General features: G+C 29.7%; 1 protein-coding gene and 1 long non-coding RNA gene across 9 annotated transcripts in view; both read left to right on the plus strand.

The window, feature by feature from the left end:
• The window catches only part of LOC107017884, a 23,541-nt gene extending 14,410 nt beyond the window's left edge, over positions 1 to 9,131 (plus strand). For 4 of the 8 annotated variants that reach the window (XR_001456572.2, XR_001456573.2, XR_003577865.1 and 1 more), the window contains 3 exons: positions 6,048 to 6,411; positions 7,819 to 8,257; positions 8,795 to 9,131. This is a non-coding gene — a long non-coding RNA (uncharacterized LOC107017884). Of the gene's footprint in view, positions 1 to 2,562; positions 5,974 to 6,047; positions 6,412 to 7,818; positions 8,258 to 8,794 lie in introns of those variants that run through there. The other 4 variants (XR_001456575.2, XR_003577863.1, XR_003577864.1 and 1 more) reach the window with 2 other exon arrangements.
• Positions 9,132 to 21,174: 12,043 nt separating this feature from the next.
• Positions 21,175 to 23,787, plus strand: LOC107016182 (regulatory protein NPR5-like). Its single transcript, XM_015216672.2, has 2 exons — positions 21,175 to 21,876; positions 22,762 to 23,787. Exons 1-2 carry the CDS (start codon positions 21,403 to 21,405, stop codon positions 23,686 to 23,688), a joined length of 1,401 nt encoding a protein of 466 aa, XP_015072158.1. The 5' UTR covers positions 21,175 to 21,402; the 3' UTR covers positions 23,689 to 23,787.
• The last annotated feature ends 2,948 nt before the right edge of the window (positions 23,788 to 26,735 follow it).

Below are 26,735 nucleotides of genomic sequence, written 5' to 3' on the forward strand. Positions count from 1 at the left end.
TGTTGACTTCATATCGCATATATCTGTGTGAATTAAGTCTAAAGTTTTAGAATTTCTTTCAACAGACTTGTAAGGATGTTTAACAAACTTACTTTCCACACAAATTTCACATTTCGACTTATCGCATTTAAAATCAGGCAATACTTCTAGATTAACCAATTTTCGCAAGGCTTTGTAATTTACATGTCCCAAACGGGCATGCCATAAATCACTTAACTCCAATAAGTAAACAGAAGCAGAATTTTTATTAATACTGTCAATAACCATTACATTTAGTTTGAAAAGACCCTCATTGAGGTAGCCCTTTCCTATAAACATTTCATTCTTACTTATTACAGCTTTATCACTAACTAGGACACACTTAAACCCGTTCTTAACGAGTAGTGCAGCAGAAACTAAATTCTTCCTAATAGTAGGGACATGCAGAACATTGTTTAAAGTCAACACTTTGCCGGATGTCATTTTCAACATTACTTTCCCAGTTCCTGCAATCCTTGCTGTTGCTGTGTTTCCCATGAATAAATCTTCATCGTACTCAGCAGGAGTGTACGTTACAAAGGCTTCTTTTGCAGAGCAAATATGTCTAGTAGCACCTGAGTCGAGAAACCACTCCTTGGGATTTCCAACTAAGTTACATTCTGATATCATTGCACACAAGTCATTTGCATCTTCCATCTTTTCCACGATGTTTGCTTGACTCTTGCCTTTGCCTTTGTTTTTGTCCTTTCTTGGAGCATGACAATCAGAAGATCTATGACCAGCCTTGCCACAATTATAACAGTTGCCTTTGAATTTCTTCTTGGCCTGTTCTGACTTCTGCCCGTTGGACTTCTTTCTCTTTTTGTCTTTGGTAGGAGCTTCTTCAACAATATTAACTCCAATGATTCTTGAACTCTTACGCGACTTCTTTTCAGCATTTCTGTTATCTTCCTCAATCTTGAGACGAATCACAAGATCTTCAAGCTTCATTTCTTTACGCTTGTGCTTTAGATAATTCTTGAAATCATTCCACGAAGGAGGCAACTTCTAGATCATTGCAGCCACTTGAAAAGCTTCATTTACTACCATATCTTCAGCAATCAGATCATGGAGAATAAGTTGAAGTTCCTGCAGTTGTGATCCAACAGTTTTACTATCTACCATTTTATAGTCTAAAAACTTTACGACCACAAATTTTTTCAAGCATGCATCTTCTGTCTTATATTTCTTCTCAAGTGCATTCCACAACTCTTTTGAAGTTGTTATTGCACTATAGACATTATATAAGTCATCCTCTAAAGCACTCAAAATGTAACCTTTACATAGGAAGTCTGACTGTTTCCATGCTTCAACAATCATAAATTTTTCCCTGTCTAGCATATCATCAGCAGGTACTGGAGTATCTTCACTTGTAAATTTCTGCAGACCAAGAGTGGTAAGCCAGAAAAATACTCGTTGCTGCCATCCTTTGAAATTTACACCTGTGAATTTACCCGGTTTCTCTGCTTGTGATACAAGAGTTCGGGTTGGTGCAGCAACAGCCACTGTAACACCAGTGTTTTCCATTTCTGATAAACAAAATTGATATAATATAAGTAAGCAATAAATTATAATTGCAGACTTAAAGGAGTATAAAATCACAAAGATTTTTTTTCTCCATCAGAAACACAGATTTATTTAATTTCCTTAAGATTGTTGCCAATCTGTGTTAAGAAAATCAGAAATTACTGGTTGTAATAAATCATTCAGAAACACGAAGTAACTGAGATTTTAGAACCAGTAAATAAGATGAACAGAAATTTATTTGTAAAAATAATGTAATCTGTAAAACTTACCAGAATCTAGAATACTCTTTTTAAAAATTCAGGAAGAAAATCAAGTCCACTGAATTCACAGTGTCCCCTTAAGAAAATTATTCCCCTCTAGTATCCGAGGTTTGATTTGGAATATAACCTCCCAGGGTAAAATGATCTTAATCAGTAGAGTATAGATACCAAAAACTCTACTGTCAGCGAATCAATCCACAGCAGGAAAGTACACGAAGAAATATATGTGTTTTTTAAGAAGAAGGAAGATCAGAAAATTCGTTAGTAAAATTCTGAAAACTGAATGGTATTTATAGGCAAGAATAATATATTCTGAAAGGTTGCTACCCTTTCAGAATTGACACGACCATTAATGAAAGGTTGCAAACTTTCAAATGGTATTGACTGTTCCTGAAAGTTGCAACCTTTCAAAACAGTCATGGCGGGAAATTTTGAATATAACGGAATTTAAAACGGGTCACTCACGCGGATCCGAGTCGGGTCGGGTTAACTAAAAAAAAATTGAAAACATTTCGGTTAAATTCTGTCATCAACTAAATTATTGAAAATAATTTTTGGCCATTTAAATTAATTAATAAATAATTAAAATAAATTTTGTCCAAAAAATTATCTCTCGATCGATCATTTGCCAAAGCCGAAGCCGAAGCCGAAGCCGAAGCGAGCGAGCGACGACGACGACAGCGCGAGGGGGGTCCCTCTTTCCAACCCTTTTAACAATTAATAGGAGTGTTTATTTATTTAAACTCTCCTATTTTCATTTCCATTATCGATGAGGGACTATTGCCTTTTTCAATAAAGCATTAGAGGACTTTTCAAGTTCCCAACCTTTCAAGTTCTAAACTTTTCAAATTCCTCTCCTTCCCTCTATTTCCCATCACTTCTTTCTACATACCCAACATTTGTGACTATGGACAAGTCCTTTAGCTAAAAGATTAATTTTATTTTTGGTATAAATTGATAAATAAATTAGAAAAATGGTCATCATTCGGATACATTTTTATGATGACCATGTTTCTAGTTTTTTTCATCAAATATACCAATCTTCTGCAAGCTCTACTTCGATGAAAATCGTCTTGTCCCTCTTCGTTGCAATTTGTAGCATTGAATTACCAGAGACCCACTTCACTATAATGAAGAAAATTTCTCATGTTTAGTTCAGATGATTAAAACTGATATACAGATATGACAGTTGTTAGTGTAATTCTTTCCGTTTTAGAAATAAATATATACATTAACAAACAAAGTTTGATGATTAGCTCGGAGAAAAAAAATACCCATTAACTAAAAAGCAAGTTCGCTTAACACAAAATTGAAGAAATACCAAAATTATAAATTTGCAAACACTTCTAGCACCCATTGACCTAAAAACATGAATGTCATTTTGATTAACACTGAAAGATGTCATAAAAATTAAAATTAGCATTATTAGTCTAACCTAGATGGAAATCACTACCTTCTTTGATAGAAAGCTGAAAATTTTTGCTTAGCTATAACATCAACATAGAAGAGAAAATTGGGGGTAACGAAAAAAGAGAGGATTGTTGAGTGTGTGTGAGCAAATTCACAAGTAACTGATTGGAAGTAAAACTTTATTGAATTGGACTCTTCTATTAAAAAATCTTATTAGAAAAATCTTTCTATTTTTCGTTACCCTCAATACTTTATTTTTTGTTACCCCTAATTCTCTCTTTTTTTCATTACCCCAATTCTCTTTTCTATGGTTGTTGTTATCGTTGAACAAAACTTTTCACTTTCTATTGAAGAATATTATGATTTACATCTACATTGAACCAGTAATGCAAATTCTTTTCTTGTTTTGATTTTTATGATATATTTCGGTTGATCAAAACGACATTCATGTTTTTAGGTATTGGGTGCTAGAAATGTTTGAAAATCTATAATATTGTTATGATTTTTGGGAGTTCTTTAGAATTTTGTGTTAAGAGAATTTCCTTCTCTTGTGTTTTGGTAATAGGTATTTCATTCTCCGGGCTAATCATCAAATTTTGATTTTCTTTGTTTAGTTAATATATATATTTTTTCTGCTATTTTTGTAAATTGAAAAAAATTACACTAATAATTGTCATATTTGTATTTTAGTTTTGATCATTTGAACTAAATATGAGAAGTTTCTTGATTATAGTGATGTGGGTCAATGGTAATTCAATTTCAACGAACTCTACAAATTGCGACGAAGAGGTGCAAGAAGATTTTCAACAAAGAAGAATTTGCAGAAGATTGGTGCTTTGAATGTAAAGATGAAAGAGAGTTCATGATTTGTGACTCTGGGCAAGTCCTTTTGCCAAAAAATTAATTTTATTTTTGGTATAATTGATAAAATAAACTGAAAATGGTCATCATTTGGAAACATTTTTATGATGATCATGTTTTTAGTTTATTTCATCAAATATACCAAAAATAAAATTGATTTTTTTTAGCAAAATGACTTGCCCATTGTCACAAATCATGAGCTCTCATCCATCTTTACATTCAAAACACCAATCTTCTGCAAGCTCTACTTCGATGAAAATCGTCTTGCCCCTCTTCGTTGCAATTTGTAGCATTGAATTACCAGAGACCCACTTCACTATAATGAAGAAAATTTCTCATGTTCAGTTCAGATGATTAAAACTGATATGACAGTTAGCGTAATTCTTTCCCTATTTTAGAAAAAAATAGCAGAAAATATATGCTTGATGATTAGCCCGGAGAATGAATACCCATTAACAAAACACAATAAAAAAGCAGGTTCTCTTAACACAATTATGAAGATATACCAAGAATCATAACAAAATTATAGATGTTCAAACACTTCTAGCACCCATTGACCTAAAAACATGAATATCATTTTGATCAATCAAAATATGTCATAAACAAGAAAAAAAATTAACATTATTAGTCCAACCTAAACGCAATTTGCTACTTTCTTTAATAAAAAGCTGAAATTTTTTGATTAGCGATTACATCAATCATAAAAGAGAATTGGAGGTAATGAAAAAAAAATTGAGAGTAACGAAAAAAGAGAGGATTGTTAAGTGTATTTACTATTCATAAGTAAATGATTGTTGTATCCAACAAAAGATTCCTCCAATCCAAACATAACTTTGTTGAATTGGACTCTTCTATTAAAAGACCTTATTAGAAAAATCTTTCTTTTTTCGTTACGCCCAATTCTCTCTTTTTTTGTACCCCCAATTCTCGTTTCTATGGTTTTTGTTATCGCGATAGAAAAATTTTCAGCTTTCTATTGAAGAATGTAGTGATTTGCATCTATGTTGGACTAGTAATGCTTATTTTTTTTCTTGTTTTTATGATATCTTTTTGTTGATCAAAACGATATTCATGTTTTTTAGGGCAATGGGTGCTGGAAGTGTTTGGAAATCTATAATTTTGTTATGATTCTTGGGAGTTCTTAGAATTTTGTGTTAAGAGAACTTGTTTTTTCTGTGTTTTGTTAATGGGTGTTTCATTCTCTAGGCTAATCATCAAGCTTTGATTTTCTTTGTTTGTTAATATATATATTTTTTTTTGAATTTTTTCTAAAAGGAAAAAGATTACACTAACAATTGTCATATCTGCATTTTAGTTTTTATCATTTGAATTAAACATGGGAGTTTGATTCTAGTGAAGTGGGTCTCTGGTATTTCAATTTTAAGAAACTCATCTGCTACAAATTGCGATGAAGAGGGGTAAGAAGATTTTCAACAAAGAGAATTTGTAGAATATTTATTGGTGCTTTGAATGTAAAAACGGAGGAGCGCTCATGATTTGTGACTAGTGCTGGCAAAATGAGCTCATATTTTGATAACCCGCGCAACTTGCTCATATTTTAATGGGTTGGGTGAGTGACTTTTTACGTGGGTAGTAAAATATAGGTTGATATCCATATTCAACCCATAAACTATGGATTAGCCAAATGGATTAAGCTTCTATTATTCACTCAAAATTCATGTAAATATGGGTAAACTAGTATTTTACCCAACCAATTTAGTACCCAATCCATTTTTACCCATATCACTTATGGGCGGGTTGAATTATTACCCATTTTCAACCCACCTAAATTTGACCAAACCCGCCCATTTGCCAAATCTATACTTTACATATTTGTTAGTTGCTTACAGACTCCATCCAAATCTGCCGATCATGATGTTCGTCTATTTCTTCTAAGGTATGACTTAGTCTCAATTTGTGGACATGTAAGTTTTTATGTATGTCATTTATTAGGTTAGTTATTTGGTGCAGGTTAGGAAATATGACAACTAATGAGAAAGTGCTAAGATCAAGCAATGTTCGAACGCAGAGCCTTTCTTTCTCGATCGTCCCTCTTATTAAGCGGATTCCGATTCATGCAGTCCTTCTCTGCTGCATTACGATCTGCAGGGGTATTTGAAGTGCTTGATGTTGGTTGTGGTGTTGCAAGTTTCTCTGCCTATCTTCTTCCTTTAAGTATAGAAACAACGTCCTTTGCTCCTAAAGATGATCATGAGAAACAAATTCAGTTTGTTTTGGAACGAAGAATCGGTGCAATAGTATCTGCTATAGCGCCAAAGCAGCTGCCATATCCTAGCAACTATTTTGAGATGTCGAGTTGATTGGCATGAAAATGGTGAGCGCTGCATTCATTATACAGTAAAATCTTTAAGTTTAAATGTGTTTCTTCTGTATGTGACTAGTTTGAGATTAACTCTGGAGAGTGTTCGTGAATATTTTGGCTTCCTACATCCTGCACATTCATTACTGAAACAACATCTAGATTCTCAAAAATTGTACTTTTGGAACTCGTTATCATGTCAGAAGCAAAGCTAATGTACATTCACAAAACAGGTCCTCATAACTCAAGCACACTTTGGATTTTCTCGAAGATTCCGGTCCTCTAGATATAGGATTAGCATATATCTGATTTTGAAAAACAAATGCCATTGTTTGCCTCTCATTCTAACTACTATGCACATGTAGCTCCTCTTTCCACTTTGTAATAGTCTTGAAACTCTTAAATAATTCTAGTCATCCATGAAGGCTACTTAACAAACTCTCATTACTATTAAATTGTCATAGCTCAGAGTCTCTGACTAAGAACAGAACTTTGTTTCTTCATGGTGAAAGAAGTTATGTGATATACCTTGTTCATATGGTATGACCACATAATTAGCGTTTCTGCATGATGCCGTTATGATGCCCATTCTTGACAACTGAATAGTCTACATGAGAATTGTGTTACTTGGACCCTCCAAATTATTGCTGCACCGTGTCGGATCCTCAAGTAATGCATAGCTTCCGGTGGATCCAATACACACATGGTGGTATTTTTGATGAGTCCAAGCAACATAGCATAATGCAGAGGAGAAACTTGTAAACATCTGTGGTTCTCAGGATGATTTTAAACCATCATGGAGAACACCTCTGAGGAACTGTATTACTCTAAGTGACACATTATCTAATAAAAAGAAACTACTGCCTTGGTCACAACGTCTTTCAGAGTATTCACAAAGTCTTAGTCAGCTAGGTTTGTGAGTTCTTTTCCTTGGTGTTCTATTCAATTAATTGATTATTCTGTTGGCCAGTTGTTTAGTTTTGGAACAATCTTAAAATGAATGAAAATGTAATACAATGTTAAGTTTTATATTCTGTCAAATAAGTCTTCTGAAATATCCCTCAAGATTGGTAATCACGAGCAAGAAAAACAATCTTTCTTCATTTAGTATCAGTAGCAGTATTTATGATTGTAGTAACACCTTTATTTTTCATACTATGAGTGTTTCCTCTAATGACTATGGTACCATAAAACTATATAGTATAAAGGGTAAAAATTTTACAAGACTCTTAGTCCTGATCATATACTCCTGAGGAAAGTAATAGATCAAGTAGATTTAGTTAGGAAGAATGCAACTGAGCTCCAGATACAACTTTGAAGCCATTTTCTTTTAACATTGGTAAACGTACATGAGTAATTCTTTTTCACTTCCTTTTGGGGAAAGAATGCTTGCTTAAACATGTTATAATCGGTTTGCTGCAGGTATTGATCGAGAGAAGTTCTTAGCAGATACAATCTATTGGCAAGATCAAGTTCGTCATTACTGGAGACTGATTGATGTAAACGAGAAAGAAATATGTAATGTAATGGACATGAGTGCTTCACTTGGTGGATTTGCAGTCGCTCTTAGTACATGACCGGTCTGGGTGATGAATGTAGTTCCTGTAACAATGAACAACACCCTTTCTGCCGTTTATGATAGGGGTCTTATAGGGACTTTTCATGACTCGTAGGGTGTTATGAATTGGTTATACCCTAGAAAGATGCTGACTGGTTTTTGTAGGTGTGAGCCATTTCTCCATACCCACGCTCTTATGATTTGTTGCATGCCAACAATCTTCTTTCTCACTATAAAGGCCGTGATGAAGGTTGTTTGCTTGAGGATATTATGCTGGAAATGGATCGTGTCCTACGACCTCAGGTAAGCGTATTTCGCTCAGAATTTGATGCTTGTGAGGCTACAAAATGTCAATCAATTCATTACATTTTGCTGCTCGTTGTTATGGTCCTCACAGCAGGTTCTCTTTTTAGTCTGTAAAAATCCATAATCCAAAAGATCTACTAAGCTATTTATATCAGAGAGATTACTCCAAGCAAGACTGTTTAGTAAACATCTTGTATGGGAGTTAGAAGTTCCTTCAAAACATCTAGAGTCCTAGGCTCATTCGAGCTGATAATATTTGGATGAAACCGATTGGTCCTTCTTATCCACAATCATTCAGACACTGAAAACAGAATGTTCCCTTAAAAGGCATGTAGCTCAGACTCCTCAAAAATGTCAATGGTTTTGTGTGGATCTCCAAACGCAAGGCATTTTTTAAGGACAGACACGAATGTGACAATAAATGACAATCAGCTAAGTAGTTTTCGTGTTATGTTTATGTATGAGTGCTCATATTATGTCCATGCCTATACTCAATATCATCAAACTCTAAGTTTTCGTCAACTTTATGTGCAGGGATTTATCATATCAGAGACGAAGAATCCATCATATCGCGAATACAAGATGTTCTTTGGGACGTCCAATTACATTATCTAGAAGACGATCAGAAGAAAAAGGGGTCAGTTTTATTATGCAGGAAAAGGTTTTGGCTCCATTGCCTAATGCAGTTTTTCATTCAAAATTCTATCACTGAAAGGTGAATATCCAAGTTAAATTCTTTTAGAGTAAACAAAGTTGTAAAATTGATATATGTGAAAACAATTATGCTACTATTATAACATAAAGAAAATACTGAATTATTTTTTGTCACTATAAAGAATTAGAAATGCAAAATTATAGTCCATTGCAATTACTCTTATTTTCATATGCCTTCTTATCTCTACGAGATAGGGATATATAATGTTTATGTATACTCTACTCACTTACGAGATTATGCCTGATATGTTGTTATTTACCTGACTCAGACTAATTCAAAGTCGCGTTTTTGGTGCTTATGTAAAGTAAAATACTTTCTATTAAGAAGTTATCTATTTTTGTGACTCGGATTTGAATCCTTTGGTGAGTCATTAACAACTTCACCGCTCTTTGGTTTGATGGTACACAATAAAAATTTGTACTTACATTCTATTTTCACAAGCTAGTGTATGTAAGTGATGAACATAGTAACTATTTCCTATTTTTCTTTATTTTAGGAAGCTTTTTTTCTTACAAAACTAACAACCCTGTGGCGGACTCAGAATTTTTTAATGAAGGGTTCAAAATCTTAAAAGAAAATAGACACACGAAGTAGTCGAAGGGGGTTCGACATTTATACAATCTATATTAAAAAATTATTTTAACCAAATACATAAATGATATAATTTTTTGCCGATGGAGGTTCAGAAAAACTCCGACTCTAAGGTGACTCCGCTACTACATGTACGTTTAGTTTAATCAGACTCTAACGCATATATAGTTTATAAAAAGGAAATTTTCACATATAGACATTTTAAAATAATTAATTACTCTTCATAATTATAGTTTGATAATTACAATTTGTAGTTACATGTTATATGGAGGAGAGAGGCGAGCGAGACTGGGAGAGAGAGGAGAGAGAGGGGAAAAAAGTGGCAGAAAGGCGAATTGTATATGTATATTAGTTAGATAATTGTATATTATACATATGTATTTGTATATATAGCAAGAGAGATTGGAAGAAGGAGGAGAGAGGCGAGAGAGAGAGGGCAGAGAGTGGGAAAGAGGTGAATTATATATGTATATAATTATATATTGTACATATGCATTTGTATATATGAAAGCGAGATTGGGAGAGAGAGGAGAGAGGCGAGCGAGATTGAGAGAGGGACGAGAGAGGCGAGCTAGAGAGGGCAGAGAGTGGGATAGAGGTATGTATATGTATATAGGTTAAATAATTGTATATTATATGTATTTGTATATCTTGCGAATTATATATATATATACAAACATGACTAATTATACAAACTCGAAATCAGCCAATATAATTAATGTGTAATGTTAATCGCAAAAAATAATTATATCAAACTATAATTATGATGAGTATAAATAAGATAAGCGTATTTTATTGCGTAATTTTTCCTTTAAAATATGATATGATTTTGTAAGAGGAACATTAAATTGAAGTAGTTGACACTTTGATATGACAAGACAACTCCATACTTGTCGGCCCTATCTGCCATTATGTCTGAAACAAACTTCTTCTTTCTTGGATTCTTTGGCTTATCCAATTCTTAGCCAACCTAGGTCCAAATAAAATTTAAAAAAACGTATTTTTTTCTTTTCTCTAATTTTTTTATTAATGAGTGTCAAATATTAATTTCTATTTGTAAATTATAATATACCACTACGGAGAGCATCTTAATACTCTTCACATCCACTTTTATGTGTTATATCGTGCATTTTAAAAGTTGATTTGATTAATTTTTAAATTTTAATTTTATTTAGTATTTTAATTAAAAAAATATAGACATTCAAAAACTATACGAAAAGTTTTATACATTATAACTTTTTGCATATCAATATGATGAAAAAGTAGATTATAAAATATTAGTCATAGTTCTTATAATTTGACTCTAAAAAGAAGATCATGACAACTAAAAGTGAATTAATGGGTATTAAGAACCATCTATTCTTAGTAAGGACGACATATAAATAAAACTTAAAAAAATAATTTGATGCTATTAAATTTAGTTAAAATTTTGAACATATATAATTAATTATGAATTTATTGTTTTTCAATGTAAAATTTACATGTTAAATAAATGAGTATCAAGATTTAATATCTTAATCATATCGATCAAAACTTAATCGTATTAAAGAACTGAAAAAAGTGATTATCAAATTTATTATTTTAATCATAATGAAAATGCTCGTTAAATTAATTTGATCTTGAAGTTTAAAATTATATTAGACAAATATCACTTTATCTAAACGTATAATTAGGAAAAATAGAGAAAAAATGTAATAGACCCTTGATCCAATTGCAAACTATACCCAAAATAATAAATTTTAAATAGTTACTGGCATTGAAATAATTAAAGTAGCTAGGAAACAAATAAATAAATGTGCAGCAGTTAGAAATTATGATAGAGATAAATGAAAAATAAAAAAGAACAATAGAGGCAAAAAGAATGAGAATTTATATCAGAATATTGCATCACTATTCTTATCATTGAAATAAAAAACCAAGTTTCTACTGTGCCCATAAATAAATACAAAAGGAAATTAATTAATAACTATTCCAAATAATATTAAATAGTTTGTATCTGATGTGAATTACGAGCTATCATATGGTATTCTTTCGAAGGGAAGATGGAAGCTATAACATATATTAGAGATTGTGATGTCATTATCAGGATTAAATTAAACACTACTAGCTATCATACTAATTACTAAAGTTATAACTTATAATAATTAAGAATTTGATTTTATTTCTTAATTAAGTCTGCCAAATATGTATCATACTGATTATGACTCTAATCCAAACTATCCCAATCCATCGATCAGCTTAGTTTGGCTTAAGGGTGTGCATGATATGATACGATACGATACGGTATGATATTTAAAAGCTTTGATAACGTCATTATGGTAATCTATTTTTAAAATATCATATCATTTTATTAATTTAATTCGGTATACTAAAGTTTAATTTTGGTATTCTGGGATATGATAAATTGGTAATTATAATTTATGTAACTTCGACTATTATATACTCGTATAATATAATAGAGTATTATGGCTTAAACAATTTAAAAAATATCTCAATTATATCTAATACATTGCACATGCTTCTAGAAATATATATTCAAAATAAAGTACAAACAACTCCTTTGTTAATTAATTACATATCAATCGAAATTGAGTATTCAAAGATACAACTTATAAGCGTTTAGTTTATATTAATACCAGGTTGCATATTTATTAGTATTTAATAATATAGTATGTCTTATTTAAACTATTTACTCGGTATACTATTCGGAGTTTTAATAAGTTATTTCTAATTATCAAATACCATATCAAATACCAAAACACTTAAAATGTATATCATATACCACACCAAATATCATAATACTAAAATTACTATATTAAAATTTTTGTATAATATGACAATTCGATATATACAATACCATATTCTTTCCTAATTTCGCCATTGGATACCATGCTATTCAATAATTACAATATATTTTTATGAACACATATATTAATAGTTTATCACATAATTTAAATGGAAAATAACAATTTCAAAGTCTACAAATGTTCCCAGCTTTAAGGCTTGTGGGAGTGTAGACTCGATCAAATTCAAAGATGAGGCTTGAAGTACTCATTCTTCCTTCCTTACAGGTTCAAATTTTCAGATTTGATTTAAGAGAGAAGAGATGAAGGGCAGATCTGGTCCCACTGGGCGTACCAATTTATTTGCAACTAATTTTAAAGTGACAGAAAATAAAATGCAATCACAATAAAATAAGTGAAAACATAACTTTATTGATCAAGATAACTAGTACAATTCTGTGAATCCCTTGATTCTACTTTCCTAAGATTTATCCATAATTCGAGGGCCGCTAGTGGCGTACTTCTCGAACTGGAATGATTTAGATTTGACCTCTTTATATAAATATTTCATCAATTTACGAAGTATTCGAGAACTTGATCTCTTCATAGAATTTCTTAGATGTCTTTTAAGGAAATTTAGTACTTTTTATATAGGCATAAACTTGGGTTTAGGCTTGAATAGGCTCCAAGTATATTCTATTGAAATTGAAAACGCCTTCTAGAGTCTCAATTCGAATTGAACACATCTTGTAGAGTCCCACAAAATATCAATGTTTACAATACTCTCGAACTATTATAAATGGTATGCAGATACCTTCAGTCATACTTTTGAGACATTGGTGTCCTGCCGTTCAAAAACTAGAGTATACATATCCTATCTTCATACTAACGTACATACACGTGTCATAATTTATTCATCGATTTTACATTTATATCGAATCAATTGATAAGATTGTACCGTGCACTTGTCCCTATTTAGTCTTTCATTAAAATAAACGATATGTAAATTTGGAACACTAATATCTCAAAAATATAACAATATTTACGTACCATTTACATTAATTCGAAATTATATTCGTTTTTTCCCTAATTTAAATGAAGGAGAATCTAGGCAGAGAAGTGTAAGTAGAGTGCCATTAATAACACTTGGAAGTCAGTGCCACTGTACTCTTTGAATAAGGCCATTTCCATAGCCCTGTAATAAATCAAACAAACTGTAAAATCTGAAATCTCAGCAGTAGTAAGTGAGACATAATTTGATCTGAGCCATAAAAGAAAATAATAAATTTGAGATAAAATTTGAAAACAAACATAATGTTCTTAGATTTACTTTTAGGTGATTATAAATACATATTTAAAGATTTTATTTTACTAGCAAAATGATAAAAATCACACATATAAATTTACGTATCTTATGTTATTCGGGTCAGAGCTTAAGCTATATTGACGGTGAGCACAGAGAGACTGATGGAAAGATCATGGATTACTGCCACGTGTCATGATTATAAATGAAGTGGACCTCTGAGAGGTCATTCACTAACTCATACATATATAGGCAATTGTCATATAGTATATTGTCTTGTCACATCAAAGTAGCAAACAATTGTAAGAAATGAGTACCAAGTTTTATTAGGGTTTTGTTTAATTCAACAAAAAAAATTTATTTTTTTTTAAACCTTCTTTAGACATTGCACATAGTAAAAACTTTAGTATATCATAACGCGTTTAAATATGAAAGAGAGGAGGGGAGATGATGAGTGAAAAAATAAAAGATTAGAAAAATCGAACACTCATGATCAATTAATATGACATTAGAAAATAATTGAAGTGATTTGATCCGCTATTAAACATTTACCAAATTTATGCACTCTTGTCCATTTTAATTTTTCTTTTTGGTATACAATGGGAAGTCCACTAGATATATAATAATCTACCAAATTAATGCTTTATCATGTGGATTGCCATGAATTGTGTCTGTACCAAAATCACATGTAAAAAAAAAGTCAATGTATATAATTGTGTGTATTATCTATCTTAGATTTTTTTTCTTTGACTAAAGTTATAATATGCATTTTTATTGATGCTTCAATATAATTGTGTATCTAGAAAAGAAAAAATTGACTCTACATTAAGTAGTAGCTGGATTTTATCATCTTGAACTCCAATATTTGTGTTATACTTATGTGAATAATTTTAGTTTGACCGTTGTACTATGATATGATGTTTAATTACTAGGGGTATTAGGTTTTATGTTTGTCAAAGTTGAGGTTCTGAACATTTAACAATTTGATTTGCCTAATCATCAGATATATAGGCTAAGGCTCTATATGTTGGTAGAATAGGGAATGGCAAAAAGCTTCTTTAGTTGGTATTTTCCTTTTCTTAGTTAATTCATATCACAAAAATTAATCAACCACTCAAGAGCGTTGAAAACGAGGCATCACAAAGCTCAGGGTTAGACAAAACAAAAAAAATTTAAGTATATGTATTGTACAAATAAATCACCGATAATAGATTTATAACGTGACCGATCGAACGCTAAAGTGACTAGGCATATGCAATATTTTCCATTTGATAAATGTTTTTGTCTAAGTTTTAGTTGGTTGGGTTTTTTTTGAAATCACCCTAGTGGCACTAAAATTGGGGAATTATTGTGGGTTTGTTATGATGATAGGGTTGGCTACAACAAGAGGAAGTCAAAGGGGAAAGTGGATTTTACATATATGGTTTATATGTCCCCCAAAAGCAAGCAGGATTAATAAGGGACCTAAAACAAACCTTTTTACACAATACCCTAATAATTAATCATAATCACCTTGGCTTATCATATAATTACTAACAATTATTTAGTGTCAATTTGTACTATGTTTAGTAATTGGTCCTTTATTGCCTCTAATTTATTTGCAATTTATAGTCTACATGCTTTATCAATCACCTTTTTTTTCTTTTTTGATCAATATATATATATATGATAATATATGGTTATTTACATATTATATACTATATATTAGATATCTGCTAGCTAATTTTAGTTTTGACGATTGAGTGTGAGCTAATATTCATATTAATTTTTCAATTCTCACTTTTCTATCTCATAAGAAAAAAACAAAGAAAAATTTACTCACAATTGCTAATGGTTAGTGATATCCTTGCCTTATTTGGAATTTAAATTTAAATTCAACCATCATCTAAAATTTGGTTAGTTTAATATCACTTTAAGAAAGAGTAAGATTTATCTCCTAAAATATTATATGAAGTCATAATCATTGTTTTTTTAATGCCACCATCTAAATTATATGATTCTGACATTTTAATTAAAGATTAAAAAACTATTATGGAGGAGTCATTGAATTTGATTGGAAAAGGGGGATAATTAAAATAATAGATTAAGGTGTACCATTAATTAAACAAAATAATGGATGAAATAACAACTAGTCTTGTAAATATTTTAATGTATTCTCTTTTCAACTTTTTCCCTATTAGGAAATGTTGATGGGGAAATTAAATATTAAACAACAAATCCAAAAAGTTAATATCAAATCACTCTATATAATTGCATGTGATTACTTGAAAACGCATCTAATTTAATTGATTAATTATGTCCACATTTTGTCTCCACTTGGTTTACCACTTGCTATCATGATTAACTCCATACTCCTAAATTTGTTTCGAAATTAGACTCTTAAAATACAAATGATAGATAATTAGTACATATTGAGATAATGTATTAATCTAATCAAATAATATAATAGGTAAGAGTTAATTAGAGAGAAATTGTAGACAACTTATGATGAATAGGCAAAATATTATGTCAAGAAGTTGTTTAAGAGTTTTGGGTAACAATTGGGTGGACTGAGTTAAATTTGGATAGATTATAATGCGTTAAGACAATAATCGGGTCAAGACTCAACTAAATCCAAATTTGCTTGGGTGAAAACGGTTGGGTTATAAAATGAGTTATATTACGGTTAAGAGTTAATACTCAATCCAACCCAATCCAACTTTTACTAAGCTTAATTTATTTGAGCTTTTTAAGATATTTTAGAATCTAATAAAATTATTATTTTTCTTTATTAATTATATACAATATATCAAATTGAAAAATAATTAGGAAGATTTTGACAATATATTTCATAGATTACATATCAACTCAATTTTTAATAGATTGAAATGGGCTGAATTAGAACAGACTGAGTTAATGAATATGTGAGTCAATAATCTGCCCAAACTCAAACCGACTGAACGAATTAAATTTGATTTTGCCATTCCTAGAAAGTTTATACATATCATGTCTTGCATTAATCATTATTTACTGATATAAATATTAAGTGAATAAATTATCTTGCACTAACTTTTGTTATACAAATTATATAATTAGTTATTCAAAATTTCAAATTACCTTTTCTAATTATCTTAATATTACTTTTCCACCACTAGTTACTATATAATAGACTAAACAAGTTATACTAAGATCTTAAAAAATCTTTTTTCTCTATAATAAAGTCAAAACAAATAAATTTGAAATAGAATGATGAAGTAATATATGGAAACATTGAGTTCATCAACGTTGACTTAAATGAAATATCATGAAAAGGCAGTCCCATTTATAATAATTTTTTTCAAGACCTAATAACCAAAATATATGATCAATGGCTCTAATTTTGTCAAACCTTTATTTTAATATATACATATATAATATTTATATATACTATGAACTTTTAGTGCATATCTATATACCAGGATTATGAAAGAATAATATTCTTTTATTCTTAAATAATTTCTTGAATGCAAATTATATTGGTTTCTAATTAAAAAATTTACCTCTAATATGAACTTTGTAAAATAATTATGAACAAAAAATACTTCTTGTTATTTTTAAATAAATAAGTTTTTTGGTGTATAGTTTATTCAAGACAAGTCAAAATTGGCCAACCTTCGAATGTGCCTCCTCCAAAATTCTAAAGGTTGAGTGACAATGAATTATAAAACTTAAAAATAAAAAAATTAAGAGAGAGAAAGTGTGTGTATGTTAAAATTTTGAAAAAGTGAAGGTTATATATATATATATATATATATATATATATATATATATATAATGTTTTACCTTTCATATAAGCATACCTATCAAGAGAAATGGAAAGAATTAAGAGCAACTTCTTCGTCCTAAGAAATAAATGATTTTACATTCGAAACATTAATAAAATTGAGCTAATATTATGTTGTTAAATTAAATTAATCATTAGATTTGAATTAATTAGATTATAAACGATCACTAATTTGGACAAAAAAACAAATTCTAAAACAGTTTTTTACTCTTTACACTATATATTATATTATGAAATGATTATTAGTATGATATAATATTTGCTCACTTTTACACTTATATGGAATTATCGACGTGTTCCAATATATTAAGACCAATTCATGATTCACCAATATCAAATCAAAGCGACTAAAACACACATATAGAGATAGAGAGAGGGGTCACCTTGGAATTTTGTAGGGTTCTAAGCAATACATGACAAAGTCTAATGTGTATATTTTCCTTAAGAGGGTCCCCTTTATTTTTTCAATCATTCCGTATTCAGTTTACTAGTTTGATTAATTAATTTAGATTTACATGTTAGTTACTATATGAGAGTAAAATCGTAAAACGCTCTCCAATAAGCTCTACCTTGCAAGGTTCGAAGAAAAAACATTATATATCTAATTTTGATAGTGTATTACACGTCTAATAGATTCATTCATCAAATACTAAATATATGTATATTAATATGACATTAATTTATCGAAGTTTCTTATCAGACAGATATATATAGATAATATAGAAGTAGACCTAACAAGTCTATCGAAAAAAAAAATTCTTAAAAATATTTTCTTGAAATAAAAATAGAATTATTTTGATCTTTCAAGTGGTTGAAATGCAACTCAAATTAAATGGAGAGCTCTTACTTGGGGGTTGGGGCCATGCCCCTTGAGCACTTAACAATCATTTGGTATCTAAATACCTCTTTTGTATACATAGTACAAGTTGAGATTAGTTTTATATTTTTTGAATCAAAATTAAAGCAACTTGCTTTGATGTATAATTTCTATGATTAAAAAAGATTAATATATTCTTGCCTAGATCCTAAACCATTATGAGAGTCAGAGTTCTAGCTACTGGGTCAGAAGAATAAAACTTATTCGCACAGAGTGTTTATATCAATCCAATACACATATGACATGTGTTTAAATTTATAATTTATTTTACTTAACTTTAATTAATTAATATGTGTTTTACTATTATTAAATCACATAATAATAAAAATTTAATTAATTTGATATGAACACCCGAGTAAATTTTTTCTATCTAATTTCTCTTTTTTTCCACATCGTTCTCACTTCAAATTGACATTATTTATGAAAAAACTACAGTAATATTCCACCACCATCTTCAACGTAATTGCTTGAAAGTCAAGAACTCTTGTCAATCAAATTCAACCAATAAGTTATTGGATCATAAATTCTCTAATTCAACTAAGAAGTTATTGGATCATAATTTCTCTTTTTATTAACTAGTGTTTGACCCAAAAAAATGGTTTAAAATGAAAAATAAAAAATAAAAAATCCCAAGTATATATTCTCTTGGAATTTTATGATGCTACTTTACTTATGTACGTAGAATATTTTATTTTCTAGCTAGCGTTGCTTTGGACAAATATATTCGTACTATAATTAAGTATAATTCACATAATTTCATAGTGTTAAAAGCTAATTACATTATTTTTTTACTCTTTTTTAAATTATAAAAATCCCTAAAAATTTATAGACTTTGGATACAATATCACTGGACTTTCAGATACATTAGTACACATTCAGATGCAAAGGAGAGGAATGTATTCGAGAGAAGAGGTACACCACTAGACTTCTGAATACATGAGCATACATATATATCTGAATACATAAGGGATGAATGAAGGGAAGGATGAATCTAAGAGGGGATATGAATGTATCAGGAAAAGGAGAGTAATGTTAGGGCGGCTCAAGCATATTAGTGGCCTAAATCAAAAATCAAACGGGGCCTTAAACTTGAATTATTAATAACTTTTATATAATTGATTTCTTCTATTTTTCAATTGATAACATATTCATTCTTATTTTAAATTATTTTTCATGAGATATAATACTCTATATATGTCAAATTTCTTCTAATAATTCCTTCATTTTTCATGAAAAATTTACTTTTTCTACAAATAGTATTCAATATTTGTTAAAAAAATAATAATTTATAACATATTATTATTAAAAATGAGGCCCCTTAAATTTGGGGGCATAAGTCAGATGTCTTTTTTTAACACTGTCGAGCCACCCCTAGGTAATGTATTCGAGAGAGAATTTTAAAAATTTTGAAATGATAATTTTCTTTCTTAGAAATTATAATAAAATAAAATGTGTATCTAATTTTTTTTTTTAAAAAAAAACCCTATAATTTATCAATTGATAAGCTACCAATGACTATCGAAAAGAACAAAACAAAATTTGTTAAAGAGAGTGTATGAAAAAGCCTAATTTTGGGGAGAAAAGCATGGTAACAATATAGACAGTTGACACATAGAAAATGACATCTAGCTTATACTATACATGATGTAAATGATTTAATTTGTCTCAAATTATTCATCTCCACATGTAAATTTTGTCAAAATTTTGACGTTTGATATTGAAATATTTGTTTACGAGACAAGCAAGATAAAAAATTTAATAAAATAAAAAAATTTAATAAAGACCACTCAATTTTAAAATTAATATTTTACTGATGTTAATTCAAATTAATCGATCTAAAAAAAATATAAGAGGAGACAAATTTAAGTGGTGTTGGTACTTTATTTTTTCAGTAGGAAAATGATGAAGTAAGTGAGAATAGGGTGGATGGTAGGGTTTAGTTAGGGCAAAAAAATGACAATTCAAATGTCAAATTGTAGAATTATAAGACAGCCAAAGATGTATTGTCATTCAAGTTCATGATTCGATTTGGATTGATATTTAGTAAAAATTTTAAAAACAATATATATATTAGGTAAATAGAATGAATATATAAAATATATAAGTATAGGTAAAACTATGCTATTTTATAATTCTTTTTTCAATTATCTCCTATTTTACTAGGCCTGTGTGGAATTCAAGAACACGTTCTTCTTTTAACTAACTATATTCTAATTAAGACAAAAAATAAACAATAATTAAGGGTATGAAGATCAATTATTAAAATAGAGGGTTAATAAATAATAGTATTGTTTAGCTTTCTTTATCAATACTATTAATTTTTTTTCCTCCTTTCATACATACTCCTTAGTACTATTACTTTGTTATTTTATTAATTTTGATTATCATATTATTTTTTGATGTTATTAACTGTATTTTTTTTTCTTCTTCTTTTGTTATGTCTGTCGAGGATCAATTGAAAATAATTTTTCTATCTCATGAGATAAGAATAAGGTTAGCGAATAACGATCCTCCTCGTATTCTATTTGTGAAGTCACACTGAATATATATATTGTTCAAAGAGTAACTAAACAAATAAATTAAAATAGAGAGTATGAAAGTCAATAACAAAAGTCGTGATATCTAATATATCGTATTATTTGTTGGTGCTGCTGATATTTCTAGCATGTTTCTTTTCCTTTATCCTTTTATTATTTTATTTGAGCCGAGAGTATATCAAAAGTATTCTCTCTTAGCTTCGAATAAGAAGACAACATATACATTACTCACTCGAATTTCACTCGTGTAATTTTATTAAATATGTTATTATTATTGATATTCCCTTTTTCTTTTGTTTAAATACCTCAGCCGCCCAGAATAACCATCCATATTGCTCCACCCTCTCTCTCTCTAAATATTTTAACCACACAACACAACATTACACAACACAAAACAAAACACCAACCATATAGAAAGAAGAATCTCACTCACTCTCATTATTTTCTTCTTCATTCAACACTACTCTCAATACTATACAAACATGAACTAAAACCTTTTACTACTATATAGTTTATACATAAGCCAAAATAAATATGAGTAATAATCCTGAAGATCCCTTAAGAAGTCTCTCTTTAGATTATCTCAATCTCCTCATCAATGGTCAAGCTTTTAGTGATGTTACTTTTCATGTTGAAGGTCATTTAGTCCATGCTCACCGTTGCGTCCTGGCAGCAAGGAGTCAATTCTTCAGAAAATTTTTCTGCGGGCCGGGCTCTCCTCAGTCCGGCCCGCAACTCGGCTCGGTTAACGGGCCGAGAGATACTGGTTCACCAGCATCATCAGTAGTGATACCGGTGAATTCAGTAGGATATGAGGTGTTTTTATTGATGATGCAGTTTTTATATAGTGGACAAGTATCAATTGTGCCACAAAAACATGAGCCAAGGCCAAATTGTGGAGAGAGAGGTTGTTGGCATACACATTGCACCTCAGCCGTTGATCTTGCACTTGATACACTCTCAGCCGCTAGATCTTTTGGTGTTGAACAACTTGCTTTGCTCACTCAGGTTAATCAATCATTTGTCCTTCCACATCTCTTTAATGACTTTAACTAATATCTACCGACAATCAGGTTATTCAACAGATATTTATTACGGTACTAATAATAACTTTTCTGTAATTAGTAATCTTGAAAAAAAAAGTCAAGTTAAAATGACCTAACAGAATCATCAGTGTGTCAGTGCATATAAGTTAAACTCTGATATTAATTTTGATTGATCACTTTTGTTTATTGTATATGGTGTTTGGGATTTTTGGTATACTGGAATCAAATTTCCATTTCTTCTTGGGAAATGGTGTTAATTTTTGTTTCTTGTTTAGTAGTACTAAGTTTCTTTTTGAAGAATCATTTGATCCAAGAACTTCTTCTTCTTTTAATTTGTTTACATATTTTTTTAACTTATTTATAAATAGTTGAAGTGAATGTATACCAAAAAAAGAGGGGGGATGGGGGGCAATCTTTATCTTTTTTCCTCTTTTTGCATTCTTTAATGATTTATTTTGTTGACGGAATTTTGACATTAGATGTCTCATCTCACAATTGTTGTCTTGATTTCATGTGAGATTTTAGTTATTTGAGTTTCTTGAATTGGGCTTATTTTATCATAATGTCACACACTAGCTAAAATGTTTCCAAATATGGTTCTTTATTTATACATCTTGTCTTTCAAAAAAGTGATGACACCAAATCTTTCCCCAATAGTCCATCTACTTTCCTCATTTAGTTACAAGAAAAAAAAATGGAACTACAATTTTGAACATAGATAACACATTAGTATACTGTATATATATTCTTTTTTCAGCACTCGATACTTATCAACTATTTAAAATCAGTTAAACCATAGGACGAGATCGTGATAATTATTTTATGTTTCTTGTTATAAATTGAGCAGAAGCAATTGGCAATCATGGTAGAAAAAGCTTCAATTGAGGATGTGATGAGAGTTCTAATAGCATCAAGGAAGCAAGACATGAATCAACTATGGACTACGTGTTCACATTTGGTTGCAAAATCAGGTCTTCCACCCGAAATGTTGGCCAAACACCTCCCCATTGATGTTGTAGCCAAAATTGAAGAACTACGCCTCAAGTCCAACCTAGCACGTCGATCCTTAATGCCACATCATCATCACCACCTCGACCTCAGCTCTTCAGCTGAGCTCGAGGACCAAAAAATCCGTAGGATGAGACGAGCCCTTGACTCATCGGACGTTGAACTTGTCAAGCTTATGGTAATGGGAGAAGGTTTAAATCTTGATGAATCAATTGCACTACACTATGCAGTTGAAAATTGTAGTAGGGAAGTTGTGAAAGCTTTACTAGAGCTAGGTGCAGCGGATGTTAATTTCCCTGCAGGACCTGCAGGGAAAACTCCGCTGCACATTGCTGCTGAAATGGTGTCACCAGACATGGTAGCTGTTCTATTAGACCATCACGCTGATCCCAATGTACGAATGTTAGATGGCATCACTCCATTGGACATTTTACGTACCCTAACATCCGATTTTCTATTTAAAGGAACTGTACCTGGACATGTCCACGTCGAACCTAATAAGTTGAGACTCTGTCTTGAACTTGTTCAATCAGCAGCTATGGTGATTTCAAGAGAGGAAGGGAGCGCGAACATTGATCTCTCTTCGACAAATATTTATCCTCCAAATAACATGAGTGATGATCATACATCTAGCACAAGTACTAGTGGGACTAATAACATTGATTCAAGAATGGTGTATTTAAATCTTGGTGGTGGAGTTACTAATACTTCTTCAACTCATGATCACCCTTCATCAATGTATCACCATTCATCACATGAGTATTAAGATTGTATATATAAATTGAGATTGACTAGAAAGGAAAGTCGATCATCTCAATATTATGATCTATATATAGTTACATGTATACTTTGCTCTTTAGCGTACTATTTTGTGCAGTGTCACGGACTTAGAGTTTTACTAATATTTTGTGCGGCACTTGACAACTGGGTTATGACATTGGCCTATGTTAGTTGCTTAGATTCTTCGAGAATATTATCACTTTCGTGTCAGATATTCTTTAAAAGTACACTATCTTTTAGGAGTTCGATCAATGTATTTACCTGACGATATTTTTTAAGAATTTGAGCAAGATAATAATTTTTTTGTGAAATTTGTCATGTTTTGATTTTAGGGCATTGATGAGATGATAATGCAATGGGGAAATTATTGGACGAGAGTTTTAGACAAAGGAGAATCTGAGTTTTTGCTTTGTGAAGAGGAAAGGACACAGGTCAATCTTGTCAACTCTGTCCTGTCAATTACTTTTTTGTTTTGTTTTTAAGGAAAATATTTATTTATATAGATGGTAAAATAAATAGCATATTAATCAATATAATTTAATTTATTTTAGTAAATTACTTTTTATTTATTTTTTGGGTTTTAGTTGTATGCACCGATAAAGTAAATAAAAAATAAATTGTCAACAAATAGATTTCTACAAATAAAGTCTCATTTATTTTCATTAAGATTAAAACGTCTGAATTTGAATACACATATAAAAATTAAGATATGTATTAAAATCTAGATGTGTAAATCTGAATAAACATCTAAATATTAAGATGATGTCTCTGAATCTAACTAGATTATTGGGATTGATTGTTTTTAATACTGAATTGTTTGTTTTCAATATATGAATATTAAACGCTATATATAAAATATTATAAAAACTTCATTTCAGTAAAATAGTTTTATATACAAAATAATATTTTGAACATTTTTATCACAACAAGCTAATATGATTTATCTATTAAGAATTTAACATTAAGTTACATCATTAATATGACTGTTCTTTGCACTCAAAAGCTTTGAGAATCTAATATAATGCAACGTAAAATAGTTTATATAGAGTAGTAATATGATGTTTATGAAAATATTATATTTTATAATGGACATTTGTTATTGTTATCGATCAAATAATTAATACTTTCTTATTTTCTGAAACCATGCTAAGTATTATATCATGAATTGTGCTTATTAATTCAAATAGATTGATTAATTTATAAAAGTAAAAGACATATATTAAGTCAGTAAGAACAAAAAGAATTATAAAGGTAAGCATGTAATTAACATTAATTAAATAAGAAAAAAAATTATGGATTGTTGTGATGAAGTTGAATTAAGATAGGAATCTTATTTTTTTAGTGTGAATGGTGTTAGGAGTGTGTTACAGATTTGATTCATTCAGATGTATTCAGAACCATTAAGAGGTTTATAAGAAAATAAAATAAACAAAATTAATAAACTGAATCTGAATAATTAAGATTCAGTCCTAAAAAATAAACACATAAATGAGGCGAATCTGATTGATTAAGATTCAGACCCCCATTAAGTGTAAACAAATTAGGCCTAAGTCTCCTTAAAATATAGTAAGATTTAGAGCAAAAATAAGTTGATTATTTGTTATAGATAGGTGGCTTTAAAATTTACCGTTTGTGAGCTCGTATAATGATATCAAGTTAAATACTACAATAATATCATAATTCACAGTCAAAATTTATTGATATTTTGTGAATATACAAAGTATGAATATAAAAATTATTGAATTCACTTGAATCCCTAGTTTATGGTAGATTTTCACCTAGTGTTGAATATATATATATATATATATATATATATATATAACTTACGCACTTTGTTTTTAGGTATGTACATAATTTAACTTATTCAGACATTATAATAATTGTATAAGTAATTTACCAGTATAAAAATTAGTTATATATACACATCAAAACATCAAATAGACTATTTTTTTTCAACCAATAATTTTCTTGTTCTACTAGTATAATATTATATCCCACCTCCCAACCTCCTCCTTCCATTTTCTTGCTGTCACACCGAAAAGGAATTATTAAATACAATTTATTTTAAATATATTTAACATATCAAAATAATTTTTTAAAAGAACTTTTTTTTTCTTGTTGATATTAATATTTTAATCTAAAATCATGTGCATGAAAGATTTTCAAGAATGGATGTTATTTGGCTTCTTGTATATGGTGGGGTTAGATGTCTCTTCAATCACTTTTAATATATTTAATTTTGTTTTATTTTAATCATGTATATATACTATGCTATGAGAATCATGATTGGCTTTAATTTATAATTTTCTAATTCTAATAAAAAATGTATAATTATGAAAGACATCATTTGGTATTAGAAAATTAATATTAGTTTGTCTCACATATGTAACATTGAATGTGGTTACACGACATAATTTTTACACATATATACCTTACATAATTAATTAATTCTTAACCTAGATATACATTATAATTTCTCTTTGAAGAATTGGTCGAAAAATTAGATAGCAAGGCATATGAGTTGAAAACATGAAATGTGATCAAGTAGCATTTAGAGCATATGAAAGGGTATTTAATTTACAGAATCTTTTGATTTATCTTAAATATATAATATTAATTTGTAACTTTATTTACTTTAAAAGAAAAACCTAAATCAAGTTGGGATAGATAAAATGCTAATTGATCTTTAGCATTGAGATACACTAATCTTTCTAAAAAACTCTTTTAAAAGAATGTCAAAGTTGCAAGATTTTGATATAATATAATCTTGAATGATATAACTAATTAATTTTACACAATATATTCGAATTGTTTGCTTTAATTTGAAATTAATAAGTAATTCCAAGTTTTGGAACTTTGATGTTTCCAAGAGACAAAAAAAAATATTCTATTGAATTTCATAGTGTAATAAAAAAAAAGTGGTACTTAGCTGGATTTCATTTCATCTAACTTCTTCATAGTTGACCATCCAAAGTGGAACTAAAAAATAATTAAGGATATAAAATTTCCCAATTTTATATATATATATATATA

Source organism: Solanum pennellii, chromosome 4 (genome assembly GCF_001406875.1).
Source record: "Solanum pennellii chromosome 4, SPENNV200".
Classification (NCBI taxonomy): Eukaryota; Viridiplantae; Streptophyta; class Magnoliopsida; order Solanales; family Solanaceae; genus Solanum; species Solanum pennellii.

Bases quoted from the DNA above. Each gene is read 5' to 3' on its own strand.
- LOC107016182 (XM_015216672.2), top strand. From the start codon at position 21,403: ATGAGTAATAATCCTGAAGATCCCTTAAGAAGTCTCTCTTTAGATTAT. The intron at 21,877-22,761 runs GTTAATCAATCA...TAAATTGAGCAG, and splicing joins AACTTGCTTTGCTCACTCAG to AAGCAATTGGCAATCATGGT.